This window comes from Coregonus clupeaformis, chromosome 33 (genome assembly GCF_020615455.1).
Source record: "Coregonus clupeaformis isolate EN_2021a chromosome 33, ASM2061545v1, whole genome shotgun sequence".
Lineage (NCBI taxonomy): Eukaryota > Metazoa > Chordata > Actinopteri > Salmoniformes > Salmonidae > Coregonus > Coregonus clupeaformis.
In genome coordinates this window covers 15,488,897-15,503,282 of record NC_059224.1, presented here as the reverse complement: position 1 = coordinate 15,503,282, position 14,386 = coordinate 15,488,897, and the positions used below count along the sequence as shown (strand labels likewise).

The 14,386-nt window shown below is 42.1% G+C and overlaps 1 protein-coding gene across 13 annotated transcripts in view; it reads left to right on the top strand.

The window, feature by feature from the left end:
• The window catches only part of LOC121548866 (protein enabled homolog), a 140,632-nt gene extending 127,408 nt beyond the window's left edge, over positions 1-13,224 (top strand). For 9 of the 13 annotated variants that reach the window (XM_045210151.1, XM_045210148.1, XM_045210150.1 and 6 more), the window contains 9 exons: positions 1,587-1,891; positions 2,139-2,296; positions 2,534-2,582; positions 4,694-4,748; positions 5,025-5,091; positions 5,869-5,916; positions 9,372-9,456; positions 9,903-9,960; positions 10,324-13,224. In XM_045210151.1, coding sequence (XP_045066086.1) covers positions 1,587-1,891; positions 2,139-2,296; positions 2,534-2,582; positions 4,694-4,748; positions 5,025-5,091; positions 5,869-5,916; positions 9,372-9,456; positions 9,903-9,960; positions 10,324-10,361 — 863 coding nt within the window. In that variant the 3' untranslated portion in view covers positions 10,362-13,224. The remainder of the gene's footprint in view (positions 1-1,586; positions 1,892-2,138; positions 2,297-2,533; positions 2,583-4,693; positions 4,749-5,024; positions 5,092-5,868; positions 5,917-9,371; positions 9,457-9,902; positions 9,961-10,323) is intronic. The other 4 variants (XM_045210152.1, XM_045210153.1, XM_045210160.1 and 1 more) reach the window with 1 other exon arrangement.
• The last annotated feature ends 1,162 nt before the right edge of the window (positions 13,225-14,386 follow it).

The following is a 14,386-nucleotide window of genomic DNA, read 5'->3' as shown; positions in this document are numbered from 1 at the left end:
TTTGAATGGAGTCTGGTTGTTGGGCCTGACATGCATGTGTGTTTGCCCTCTGATAGACAGGGGGCTCTGATCCATCTAGAGATCACTGGAAGGATCATTGTCTTGTTGTTTCTCTTTTGCTTGTTTATTTTCTCACCTCAAATTATTATTTTTCAGCAATTCACCATTTTGATGACCTTATTATTTTACCATTACTTTTCAACCTCACTTGTCATGTCAGTGTTAATCAAGCCTACTGGGTCTGGTGACAGTAGGATTGAATATGTGTTACAAATAGTAAGAGACTGACGGATGGAGAGTTGACTGACGGATGGAGAGCTGACTGAACAGTGCTTTTATTTCTGCTCCATCCATGTTCACTTGATTAGGTTTGTTATCATGACGCTACAGTACGTTTCAGGGGATGGGGAGGGTCGCTAATGCTGAGAAATTAACAGAAATGTTGGTTGTATTTCCATTATGAAATTACTTAATTGGCCAAACTCTGTGGCAGTCTTTAGAGGGTGTTTCACTGTTATCCAGGGTAAGATTAGCGGCTGGAATCAATCATGTATAAATTATAATTTCTCCCTCTGCTGAATATAATTATTAGCAGATAAATCACATCTGTGTCCTCTGCATTTGAAATGTATCATTAATTTAGTATTCAAGCCACCACTGCACTGTCTGTGTATACTGATAGAGCGTTCCTCTATTTACCAATTTGCATGTCAAATGAGGACAAGCTATTTATTATTCTCCCTAAACCTGCCCTCACGTTTATCTGATTACCTTATCAACTTTATTGGAAATAACATTTCATTCAATAGTAGTTCTTCTAAATCTTTCTGAAAACCTTTGCGGTTAGAAATTTTTCGAGTTACATAATTCAAATACTGCATTAGCATTAATTATACAATATTTTTAACTTTATAAAGTGCCATATTTTTGTGTATTACAACTTACCCTTGAGTAACTCTTTAGTAGCATTTATATGTAGATTCAGTCTATTTCTCCCACTTGGACTGATCCTCATTGACAGGAGCTCAATATGGGCACATTCCATTATGGCTTATTGATCCAATCATCTGTCTGTGTTGAGGAATCACAATGATTTTTTTTACAAGCTAATTATTAGAGTTAATACTTCTCTGTGGTTCAATGGTTTAGGGCTGCTCTTATACAGATATTGACCTAACTTAGGCTGCTAGAGTTCCTGTGTCCAATGCATTTTGCACTGTGCGTCTATGTGTTTGTGTGTACATTTTCTGCCTTGTTTATGTGTGGGATGTCTCCATTTGCTTCCGTCAAATGGATACATTTAGGCCATAACTCACTAATGTGCATGCATGTTGTATGACAAACAACAAGTGGATGTAGCATGTTCATACCATGTCTTCAAAATCAAGTTTTAAAGTATAAAGTTTACCAATAAATGGTCAAGCCTTATAATGTTAGTATTGACGGTAAATATAGAATGGGTACTTTAGGAAGCCTGAGTTTTGTATGTGAGGAGAAAACTAAACAGGAGAGAACTCCTGACTCTGCTCTTTCTGTGAGTCCCAAAGTTTGATAATGATCGTTTACTCTTCCCCCCCCCCAAACAGACACAGCATTGACTCTGGTGCTGCCCACCCCTCCTCCCCCTCCCCCCCTCCCTCCCAGCTCCACTGTGACCCACACGGCTGCTGCCCCACCAGGCCCTCCTCCCCCTCCCCCCTTACCCCCCACTCCTACCAGTGGCGGGGCCCCTCCCCCACCCGGACCTCCACCTCCCCCCGGTGGCCAGGCCCACCCTCCCCCTCCCCCAGCCCCTCCCCTGCCACCCGGCCTCTTCTCCCCGTCGGAGGACCGCCCCCTGTCCGGGCTGGCTGCTGCCCTCGCTGGAGCCAAACTGCGTAAAGTGCCAAGGGTGAGAGGCTGACCCACACAGAAACACAAACATTCCTACCCTTGCACAGACACAAACTGTTTGTCACATCCCATATCCTCATCCCAGGATAGGGGGCTTATCCAGCAACAGTCACACAAATCATGTAGCCATACTGTGCTTCACTCCTCCATATACTGTACTCCAGCATACCTGACCCCCAGTTATGTGCCTCTGTAACATGGCCTGCCACTACAACACTGTCATGTCCTTCTCTCTGTCCCCCCAGAGTGATAGTGGTGGTGATGCGGCAGCTGCTCTGGCTGTAGCCATGGCTGGTGGCTTGGCTGGCTCTGCAGGGGCCAAACCTGGAGGGAACGGTCCTCTGGGAGGAGCACCTGGAGGAGGGGGGCTGATGGAGGAGATGAGCGCCCTGCTGGCCAGAAGGTGACATTACATTACATCCCCATCTACAACATGAGAGGACAATATTGAGGATGGAGGAGGAAATGTCTTGTCACAATAAATCTTACCATATCATTGCAGACCATGTAGCTGTCGGGGTCAGCCAAATATTATTTAAAAGTCATTTGCTGTGAGAAGTTAGATTATTTTGGTTTAGGCATACAGTATAACGTGTTATGAGGTTGGGAATCTATCTTAATATTCTGTATTGTTTTTCAGGAGAAGAATTGCAGAGAAGGGATCATCGCCTGAGCCAGAGCAGCGAGCTGTGAGTATGACTGACAGACAGACAGACAGGTCAGGGAAAGGTAATCTCTGTATTTCCTGCCTGACAGCATCTACAGTGCCTTATTTCACATTTTGTTGTTACAGCCTGAATTCAAAATGTATTAAATATATATTTTATCCTACCTACACACAATACCACATTATGACAAAGTGAAAACATGTTTTAGAAATGTTTGCAAATTTATTGAAAGTTTTATACAGAAATATAAGTATTTACATAAGTATGCACACCCCTGAGACAATACGTGTTAGAATCACCTTTGACAGCAATTACAGCTGGGTACGTCTTTTTGGGTAAGTCTCTAAGAGCTTTACACACCTGGATTGTACAATATTTCCACATTATTATTTTTACAATTCTTCAAGCTCTGTCAAATTGGTTGTTGATCATTGCTAGACAGCCATTTTCAAGTCTTGCCATAGATTTTCAAGAAGATTTAAGTAAAAACTGTAACTAGACCACTCAGGAACATGCAATGTCGTCTTGGTAAGCAACTCCAGTGTATATTTGGCCTTGTGTTTTAGGATATTGTCCTGCTGAAATGTGAATTTGTCTCCCAGTGTCTGTTGGAAAGCAGACAGAACCAGGTTTTCTTCTAGGACTTTGCCTGTGCTTAGCTCTATTCCGTTTCTTTTTATCCAACAAAAATCCTATTCATTGCCGATGACAAGCATACCCATAACATGATGCAGCCACCACCATGCTTGAAAATATGAAGAGTGGTACTCAGTAAAGTGTTGTGTTGGATTTGTCCCAAATATAACTCCTTGTATTCAGAACATAAAGTAAATTGCTTTGTAATTTTTTTTGCAGTTTTACTTTAGTGCCTTATTGCAAACAGGATGCATGTTTTGGAATATTTGTATTCTGTACAGGCTTCCTTCTTTTCACACTGTCATTTAGGTTAGTATTGTGTAGTAACTACAATGTTGTTGATCCATCCTTAGTTTTCGCCCATCACAGCCATTAAACTCTGTAACTGTTTGAAAGTCACCATTGGCCTCATGGTGAAATCCCTGAGTGGTTTCCTTTCTCTCCGGCAACTGAGTTAGGAAGGATGCCTGTATCTTTATAGTGACTGGGTGTATTGATACACCATCCAAAGTGTAATTAACCATGCTCAAAGGGATATTTAATGTCTGCTTTTCTTTACCCATCTACCAATAGGTGCCCTTCTTTGCGAGGCATTGGAACACCTCCTTGGTCTTTGTGGTTAAATCTGTGTTTGAAATTCACTGCTCGACTGAGGGACCTTAGTGCACTGAGTGTACAAAACATTAGGAACACCTGCTCTTTCCATGACAGACTGACCAGGTGAAAGCTATCATCCCTTATTAATGTCACCTGTAGATGAAAGGGAGGAGACAGGTTAAAGAAGGGTTTTTAAGCTTTGAGACATTGATTGTGTATGTGTGCCATTCAGAGGGTGAATGGGCAAGACAAAAGATTTAAGTGCCTTTGAACGGGGTATGGTAGTAGGTGCCAGGCGTTACCAGTTTGAGTGTGTCAAGAACTGCAATGCTGCTGGGTTTTCCACACTCAACAGTTTCCCATGTGTATCAAAAATGGTCCACCACCCAAAGGACATCCAGCCAACTTGACACAACTGTGGGAAGCATTGGAGTCAACATGGGCCAGCATCCCTGTGGAACGCTTTCGACACCTTGTAGTCCATGCCCAGACGAGTTGAGACTGTTCTGAGGGCAAAAGGGGGTGCAACTCAATATTAGGAAGATGTTCCTAATGTTTTGTACACTCAGAATGTGTGTGGGGTACAGCGATGAGGTAGTCATTCAAAAATCATGTTAAACACTATTATTGCACACACAGTGAGTCCATGCAACTTATTATGGGACTTATATTTTACCCATCTATAATTCAGTAGCCTGGTGTTTGTTTTCCCTCTTCTGGATGTCTTTGGAGCTTCATATGTTTCTCTTTGGTGGTCATTAGTGACATTAAAGAGGACCAATGGCTCTCCTTCAGTGGATTATTAACTTAAAAATAGGTCATATTTTCTCACCTGTTTATCTGAAGCTGCCTGACCTATAACTTCTGACTTTTGAACGCCCTGTGCTTCTCTCCAATAGGATGAGAGCGGCGAGGGCACCACAACTCCCAAAGTGTCAGCCTGTAGCACACCAGGTGAGTGGTGTTAAGTCTAGTATACGGTACAGGACTGTAGTGGTCAGAGATATAAAGGACCAGAACAGCAACATGCACCTTCCACATTCAGACCACCAAGATCCTAGTCAGTATTGGCCAGAAGTTAATGTAGTTTGACAGATGTATTTGTGTCTCTAGGTTAGCTAATAGTTTTCAATCTGTGGTTTATCTGTATCTGTATTTGTTTTGTCTCCTGATAGTGGTTCAGTTCTATCACTGTAATATATCTAATGTTTTTGTTTGTTTCTTCCTCAGACATGCCCAGAAAACCTTGGGAGAGGACTAACACTCTGAATGGTAGCAAATCCCCGGTCATTGGAAGGTAAATACCAGCATTCCATCCCATAAATGGGCTTAGATTTCAATCGTGTGCTTTCATGTACAAATGTCTATATTACATAGTCTCTGAGTGTAAACCCATAATTGGGTCAAACATGACTAGGTCCAAATTTCCACTGCCTATCTGAATCACTGACTGCCTCAGCATTGCCGCTCATCATCACGTGATTAAAGAAGGAGCACAGAGCATAGCAGAGCATGTCACACTGCTGGGGTTCGACCCCTGGGCTTGCTGGTTTAGGAATGGTTAATAACATGACTAAAGCACAGGGCTGCTGCTTACCGCTAGGCTACCACTAGCTAGGCTGTCCGTAGCAGTGAGTGTTCCTGGGATGTGTCAATCAAAGCCCACAATTCCAGGTTTTAATTGCAGGGCTCTAAGTGAGGGTTTGTCGGTGAGAAAGTGTTCTGGAAATACACCTCCAGCTTCTATGTGCAAAACAGGATGCTGGCTGCCCTCCCCACAATTCCTCTGAGAATGTATGATATTTTTTAGAACTTCTTTATAAAGAGGCCAGTGTTGCATTTTAGCATATAAGCAGGAAAAGACAATTACCGGATCCCTAAAAAATTCCAATGCTTTATCAATGTAAAGTTAACTTAAAACAAATCAATATATCAATACCTGTTGTTTTTCCAGATTCCCTGGTAGCTATACTCAGTCTGCTGTCTGTAGCCTGTAGGTTTGGTGTGGGCTTGATTAGGGAGGGGACATGGGGTTACAGGACAGCCCTTTTAAAAGCTAGTCTCTCTCTCACAGACGGGACTCACTGTGGAGAAATCCGATGGGTTCTGATATCGTAAACAGGTATACAGGCCTGTAGAGTGACAAATCTCCCTTTTTACTCCTTTTGTATAATTTGCTGTGCTCGAAGTGGGTGGGGTTGGGGTGGGTTAGTGCCTTGTAATTCCCATATATCTCTATTTTGCCAACAAAGTAATCACCTGACTGCTAATGAACACTGGTTTATTATTTATACAAAAAGAACCAATTTAAGTATCTATGAATTCATGTAACCTCTTCCAGTTGCTTTACTATACACACATACTCAACACAGACTCTGTGGCTGTGTGCCACTGTATAGTGAGCAAGATAGAGACCCCTCCCAGTGCTGTGAATATTCACGTCCGTGCCAACTGTCTCAGAAGAACCCCATAGATAAGGCCACACAGCCCTGCATTGGCAGATGGGCGGAATTAATTCCTCCCCCATAAACTGGTATTCATATCTGACCTATAGAGGAGGCAAGAGGACCAGAGACCACTAGAGCAGACACACAGACGCAAACAAACACAGAGACACACACGCATACACTACAGAAAGACAGCTGTTGGGAATCGTAACAAGCTAACATTCTTGTAACCTAATGTTACACCTCTCATATTCTCTTGGCTTCCACTTCCTCCCTGGCAACCTGTTGGCTGTTCACGGAATTCATTTCCTCACTGATTTCACACTCTGATAGTGTGACATTTCCTTTAATCATTTCCTGTAGTCGTAGCCCATGGTGATTTCCTTGTTGGCAATGGTTTCCTGTCACAGCTGATCCAATAGCAGAGAAGCATGGCTGTGTGTGGCTGCTGCATTGTGTGTGCATGTTCGAACTACATCGGCCTGTTTCTGAACTCTGACTCCCAAAGTCAACTTGATTGTGTTTCAATTGGGCTGAACTACCCAATGTTAGTTGTGTGAACTCATATGGTTGGTGTGTGTAGCATGTGTACTTTGGGCTGGCTTTACCTAAGGCATTTAGCTTTTCTACTAGTGATTCCAGTCATAGGACAGTTTCCTATTAATTTACTGGTTCACTTTGCCTAAATCTACACTGAACAAAAATATAAACGCAACACGTCCCATGATTCATGAGCTGAAATAAAATATCCCAGAAATGTTCCATATGCACAAAAAGCTTATTTCTCTCAAATTTTGCACACACATTTGTTTGCATCCCTGTTAGTGAGCATTTTATTCTTTGTCAAGATAATCCATCCACCTGACAGGTGTGGCATATCAAGAAGCTGATTTAAACAGCATGATCATTACACAGGTGCACCTTGTGCTGGGGAGAGTAGAAGGCCACTCTAAAATGTGCAGTTTTGTCACACAAGACAATGCTACAGATGTCTCAAGTTTTGAGAATTTTACAATGTGTCCAACCAGCCATACAACCGCAGACCACGTGTATGGCGTTGTGTGGGCGAGCGGTTTGCTGATGTCAACGTTGTGAACAGAGTGCCCCATGGTGGCGGTGGGGTTAGGGTATGGGCAAGCATAAGCTACGGACAACGAACACAATTGCATTTCATCTGCGGCAATTTGAATGCACAGAGATACCGTGACGAGTTCCTGAGGCCCATTGTCGTGCCATTCATCTGCCGCCATCACCTCATGTTTCAGCATGATAATGCATGGCCCCATGTCGCAAGGATCTGTACACAATTCCTAGAAGCTGAAAATGTCCCAGTTCTTCCATGGCCTGCATACTCACCAGACATGTCACCCATTGAGCATGTTTGGGATGCTCTGGGATCAACGTGTACGACAGCGTGTTCCAGTTCCCGCCAATATCCAGCAACTTCGCACAGCCAGGAGTGGGACAACATTCCACAGGCCACAATCAACAGCCTGATCAACTCTAAGCGAAGGAAATGTCAAACCAAATGGTGGTCAAACCAGATACTGACTAGTTTTCTGATCCATGCTATCTTTTTTTAAGGTATCTGTGACCAACAGATGTATATCTGTATTCCTAGTCATGTGAAATCCATAGACTAGGGCTTAATGAATCCATTTCAATTGACTGATTTCCTTATATGAACTGTAACTCTGTAAAATCTTTGAAATTGTTGCATGTTGCGTATATACAGTGCATTCGGAAAGTATTCAGACCCCTTTACTTTTTCCACATTTTGTTACATTACAGCCTTATTCTAAAATGGATTAAATAGTTTTTTTCCCTCTTCAATCTACACACAATACCCCATAATGTATAAATAAAAAACTGAAATATCACATTTACATAAGTATTCAGACCCGTTACTCAGTACTTTGTTGAAGCACCTTTGGCAGCGATTACAGCCTCGATTCTTCTTGGGTATGACGGTACAAGCTTGGCACACCTGTATTTGGGGAGTTTCTCCCATTCTTCTCTGCAGATCTTCTCAAGCTCTGTCAGGTTGGATGGGGAGAGTCGCTGCACAGCTATTTTTAGGTCTCTCCAGAGATGTTTGATCGGGTTCAAGTCCGGGCTCTGGCTGGACCACTCAATGACATTCAGAGACTTGTCCCGAAGCCACTCCTGCGTTGTCTTGGCTCTGTGCTTAGTCATTGTCCTGTTGGAAGGTGAACCTTCGCCCCAGTCTGAGGTCCTGAGCGCTCTGGAGCAGGTTTTCATCAAGGATCTCTCTGTACTTTGCGCCGTCTGTCTTTTCCTTGATCCTGACTAGTCTCCCAGTCCCTGCCGCTGAAAAACATCCCCACAGCATGATGCTTCCACCACCATGCTTCACCATAGGGATGGTGCCAGGTTTCCTCCAGACGTGGCGTTTGGCATTCAGGCCAAAGAGTTCAATCTTAGTTTCATCAGACCAGAGAATCTTGTTTCACATGGTCTGAGAGTCTTAGGTGCCTTTTGGCAAACTCCAAGCGGGCTGTCATGTGCCAGAACAGTCATATTTCTGTTCACTATAGTTTCAGTTTGCTCAGAGCGTAATGATACTCTAACTAACAAATCAAGTTCATGAAAGGGCCTTATACTGTATGTGGGCAGCCAAAGGGTTAGGTACCCTGTCAAATAGGCTCAGCTGTTTAACTAGTGTAGTTATCAATTTTGACACATGGACATGAAAATCATTATGATGGTACATTATTCTCTACATTGCCAGATTAGTATATCAGTTTCACAATACTGAATTTAAAAGAATGGATGTTGGGGTATGATGACAATTTTCTCTGTGTGTTAAAATCTGTAACCTCCTATGTTTTCTGCTGTGTTTTGAAATCAAACTGTCAATTTGAATCAATTTGCACTTTCTTTCAAGTTGTTTACATTGTAGTTGTAAAAAATGCTAATGTAACTTCTTTTTTTTTTAAAGTGATTGAATTGTCTGATGAGTGAATGCAGAATGTAGAGGGGATTGATCCAGCCACAGTAGATACTTTTCTGTCTGGTTTTCTTCCAAGAGTGACTTCTGGACTCTCCCTCGACAACAGCCCCAGTTTAGGTATACTACTGTAACTTTTTCTGTTTATCTCATCTACAGACCGAAGTCCACACCCACACCGACTGGATCCCTAAGTGCCAACGGGGTGCCAACAGAAGGTCTCGACTACGACAGATTGAAACAGGTATTCAAAGGAGACACGTAAAAGATGACTGACTTGCTGTTTGCTGGCAGAACAGTGGAGCTGTAGTATTTTACACAGAAAACTACAGAGCCCTGAGAGGGTGTGTCCAATGATGGTGTCCCATGCTGGGGAAATCCCTCCCTCCTCCCCTATGAATGAGCCTGTTAGATAAGTGTAGATTCTCCATATAGCCTCCCTATCTGTGTACACAGCAACAGCCTCAGTCAGAGACAGAGCAGTAACACAGAGCAGTGACACTATGGGCTTACTAACACACATTCAGCTCTCTGGGACAGTATCTCTCACTGATGCTAAAGTCACTGTCCCCCCCCCTGCTTTAGTGCAAGTTTCAATCCATTTCACATGTCCAAAGTGCCTGTTTGAAACAAATTCTTTGTTTTTCCATTGTATTTTGTCTCAAATTTTCTTTCCAACCTTATTTTCAGGACATTCTGGATGAGATGAGGAAGGAGTTGTCGAAGCTGAAAGAGGAACTTATTGATGGTAACTGATTGCTTGATCATCCTGATGCACATACTGAGGGTGCTTATAATTGTCCTGTTTCACTGCATGTACAGGTAACCTGTACAAGTGTGAGGTGTGAATTGGAAACGTGTTTTCTCCATATCCCAACTCCCCCTGAGACGCCCTCTGAGAGTGGGGTCACGGCCAGGGCTGCTGCCGTGTAATAGGAGGTGACAGGGCGTGAAATAAGTTCCTCAAAGCACAGAAAGATATTGTGTTCAGTTGAGGCCTACTGTACCTTTGTCATCAGAGAATTAGCATCGCACCATTCATGCCACTGCATATCACACCAAAGACAACACAAAACACAATATAACTGACATGTTGTTTGTCTGTTCACAGCCATCAGGGAGGAGCTGGGAAAGTCGAGCACGGCGTAGAAGGATCTCACCTCCCTGTACATTACATCCATTACCAGACACCTGTGACAGGTCAACTTCAGATAGGACAATATTATAAAGAAACGAAAAAGGAAAACAAAAAAAGTCTAAAAAGGTGGTGACGATAACAATAATAACCGTATTAATACAGAAGAAAGCATTTTGTGAGCGGAGCAGCATCAGACACACAGCTGGGGATGAGTGAGAGTGGGAGGCGAGGGAGAGCGGGATGCGTGTAGCATGGAAGCACTGCTGGCGTCCATCTTGTGAAGCCTGGCCGTTCCCGCCATTTTCCCGCAGCCTCACCAGGAGGACAGGACACAGTCTTAAGAGGAGTGACTGTCATTATGCAAAGATTTCTCTCTTTGTCGATAACACAAGAAAACAAGGAAAATCAACAAATAAAAAATAACACTATATTGAACTGTATACTGTATTAACCATTGAAGTGTGAGAAATCAAACAGACAGCATTTACACTAAGAATTGGAACGGTTAGCGTGCACTTGTGATTTCATAGCGAAAAGGCACATTTAGTGGGTGAGTGTGAAGTTTGGAGGCAGGAGAGTGAGGGAAGTAGGACTCAGTTCCCCATAGGGCCATAGGAGGGAGCCTCTGGGTGTGAATGAAGGACTGACTGATGGACTTGGTATAGTCTACTGCTGCAGGACTCTGTAAAGCTAGTCTTCCTCAAATACTATTTTAACCTGAATATGTACAAAAGAAGAAAAAAAGATATCTACAAGTCTATCAATCATGTCTGTTTTAATGTAAACCATGGCCATATCAAGTAGCTTAATCAAATCTTTACATGATGGTCTGTCTCTTGGTCTGTTTGGTTTAGTATCCAAATATCATTCTTATTTTTTCTATAGAAACAATTGCTCTAATGAGCTACTGTAGTGCATTTCTGTGTGTTGCAGACTGATGAGACAGTCACAAAGGGTATGCCTTTCTAAACGTCAATCATTGTAGCTCTTTACCAAACAACCTCTGTCAATTAGTGATGATTAATAATGCTAAAGTCACCATGACCAGATCTGGAGATAGAGCTATTTGAAATCTCTGTACTGTTATTATGAGCTGAACCTTTTTTTCCTCTCCCTCGCAGTTTCTGTCCAATTTTTGGTGCATGTAAGGTTTTGTACGGTGAGGGTCGTGAGGCTATCACGAAATGTAATTATTGTCCGTCAGTTTATAAGCAATAAGTGTAGCATCTGGGTTGACTTTCCCACACATTATTCCTTTTAAATGTTCCTGTTCTTTTAACTCCATTCTGAACACCTGTTAAGGATGTGACTGTGACAGTATCTCCTCCTTTCCTCTACGTCCACCTCCTCCATAGATTCTAACTGTGTGAAACAGATGGGTTGAGAAAAGATGGATGGACAGACCCTCCCTGTTTATAGCCATAATGTACTTAATTTACTGAGGTATGTCATCATTTTTTCAATTCATGGTATTTTGTTTTGGGATTGAAGGCTACTGTATCTTATTATTGATATTGCAGCTAAATTCAATTTCTTCTCTTTTTTTTGCATTTGAAAGAATTAGTAATGAAAAAGGATATGAGGGACACCCCAGAAAGAAGTCTGTCTGCATGATGTATCCGTGGACATGCTTGTGGCATTAAGTGTTTCACTTGCGCTTCATGATTATTAGTAAAAAATTAAAAATAAAAGCCTTTATTTCCTCCCCTATAATATGAAGTTCTGATAATGGCACACCTTACACCCCCCACAACCCCCCTTTGTTTGACTAATTTGGTCATGGGAATGGCAACTTTTTATTGAAAATGTTGTTTCCTTTTCAAAACAAAACAGTGCCGAGTTTGCGTTCCTAAAAATCTCGATGTACAATCAACTGAGAGAAACCAAGTGAACATGAGACTAGTGTAAAAGAATGAACTGTCTTCAATGTAAAACTCTATTGCTCCTATTGCTTCTATTCTCTTGACTTGCTGGTAAGGGGATTGACTTTGATCAGGGATCTGACATGGCAACAGCTGAGGTGTGGTGGTGAGCATTATTCAAAACACTCCCCTTGTGTGTGTTTTGCTCAAACACAACTAATACCCTTCTCTCTGGATCAAAGCATAGGAAGGTTTGCACGCAAGAGTGTTTACAGCATTGATTGCACTTTATAAACCCATAGAAATTCATGATACTATGATGAACCTGCTTACAAGATGCAGCCATCGCCAATAGTGTGGCTATCGCACCAAAGGTTTCAGCTACAATCTCCTCCTACACACGTCACACTCTACTGAGTGGCCTTTTGTTTCATCATTGTCAAGAGAAGGATCTATATCGATTTCTTTGGATTGGGTGGTGAAACGTTCTGATCAAGGATCATTCATATCTACGGATAATTATGTTTGTGATCTTCATGGTTTGTGCCTTGTTCTGAATTTGCATTTAATATGTCAAAGATTTAAAGACTAGTAATAATTATAGGAACTGTCAATCTCACACATGATTTTTTTGTTGTTGCATCCTGGTATAGTTATTTTAAAGGGAGAATAAAGTTATCTTTCAAAGTACAGACATGGTGTATTTTCCTCATGCCATTTGTATGTTACAGAGCGGTTTATGTTCATGGCGCTTGGAAATCAAATTGTTGATTTAGTCCCCAAACTCAGATTTTGCCATCTCCTGATGGAACCGAAGTTGGAGGACATAATAAAAAATATTCGGGAGAAATTAAACTGAATGTCTCTGAAATTAATTTATCAGTTTCCTTTATTTGTATTATTTTATTCAAATTGTACCATACTGTTCTCATGTTAATTACAATTTTCTTACATGCTAACATTGTTTTGTTTGAGCGAATGAAATAAAAAATTGCAATACATGATCAAAAAGTACATTTGTTTTGTGTGGTCTTTAAATTAACATTGTTTTAATAACTAATTCCTACAACTTTTTAATCTGGATATTTCTCTCCTGTGGGACAGAATATGATGCACAGGATCTCTGAGACGGATTTAAAGACTTGTGCTGCATCAGCAGTTTCTCTCAGTTCTTCTCAGCCTTTGAAAATAACCTGTTTTAGATCTGCACCAAAGAGAATGTGTGGGAGAGCATACCTGTTTTACATGCGGGGCATTCATCAAATATTAAAAAGCTTGAAAACGATGATTCAGCAGAAATACTGAAATTGAGCTTAGGTGAGCACCTTGGACTCGTCTTGTCACACGGTTATTATAAGCCTTGTGTTTTACTCTTCGTTTCAGTGTTGAATACTTTGCAGATGTTGGGTATAAAGAGGTCATTACTGTATAGGGATTTGTCATAAGACTGAAGCTGCTTTACAATTCAGTCCAACTTGTTAGTCACTGCCTCAGCCACTTGTTCCTTGAGTAGGTCTAGGGAATTTCCAGCAGGCCTGTTCCTAGTGGCAGACCAATCACACTGGACGTTACATCACCTATTTCACACCCCATTAGCAGTGAATGTTTCTGCACTTCAGGTTTCGCTCTTCTACTGCCACATGTCAGCTAAAAGGAAGAGGCAGGACTAACTGAAGGCGAAGTAGAGAAATATCTCAAAAGACTTGCCTGTGCCATTTCCCCCCACACACACCCACAGTTGCTGTCTGAGCCCGAGCCCATCACAATTGCTAAGGGCAGCCAGTCATCTGCGTCTGGTCTTGCAGCTTCTTTTCACAGGGGTGACGATCTCACAGTGGGAGTCTACTACTGTGTGCATGTGTGCAGTTGTTTGCAACATTATGAACAGCATAAAGACACTTCCTGGAGGAGGGCTGAGAAGTCTCATTTGAGGTTTTGGTGTGGCAGCCGGAGTAGAGAGAGGGTTCTGCAAGGGCGGAAACTGCTGTAAGACAGGAAGACCCTAAGCGGCTGCTTTGCTTCATGACCTCAGAGGGAAAGAGAGGGCTGAGAATGCTGTAATTGGGCAGTAGTTTTTTTGAATTTTCAAAATCTTGTTTATTTCCTTACGTAGTCATGAACTGTGAATTATTTGACACCTCTGCTCAGCTGTTTTCACTCTCCATGCACAATCA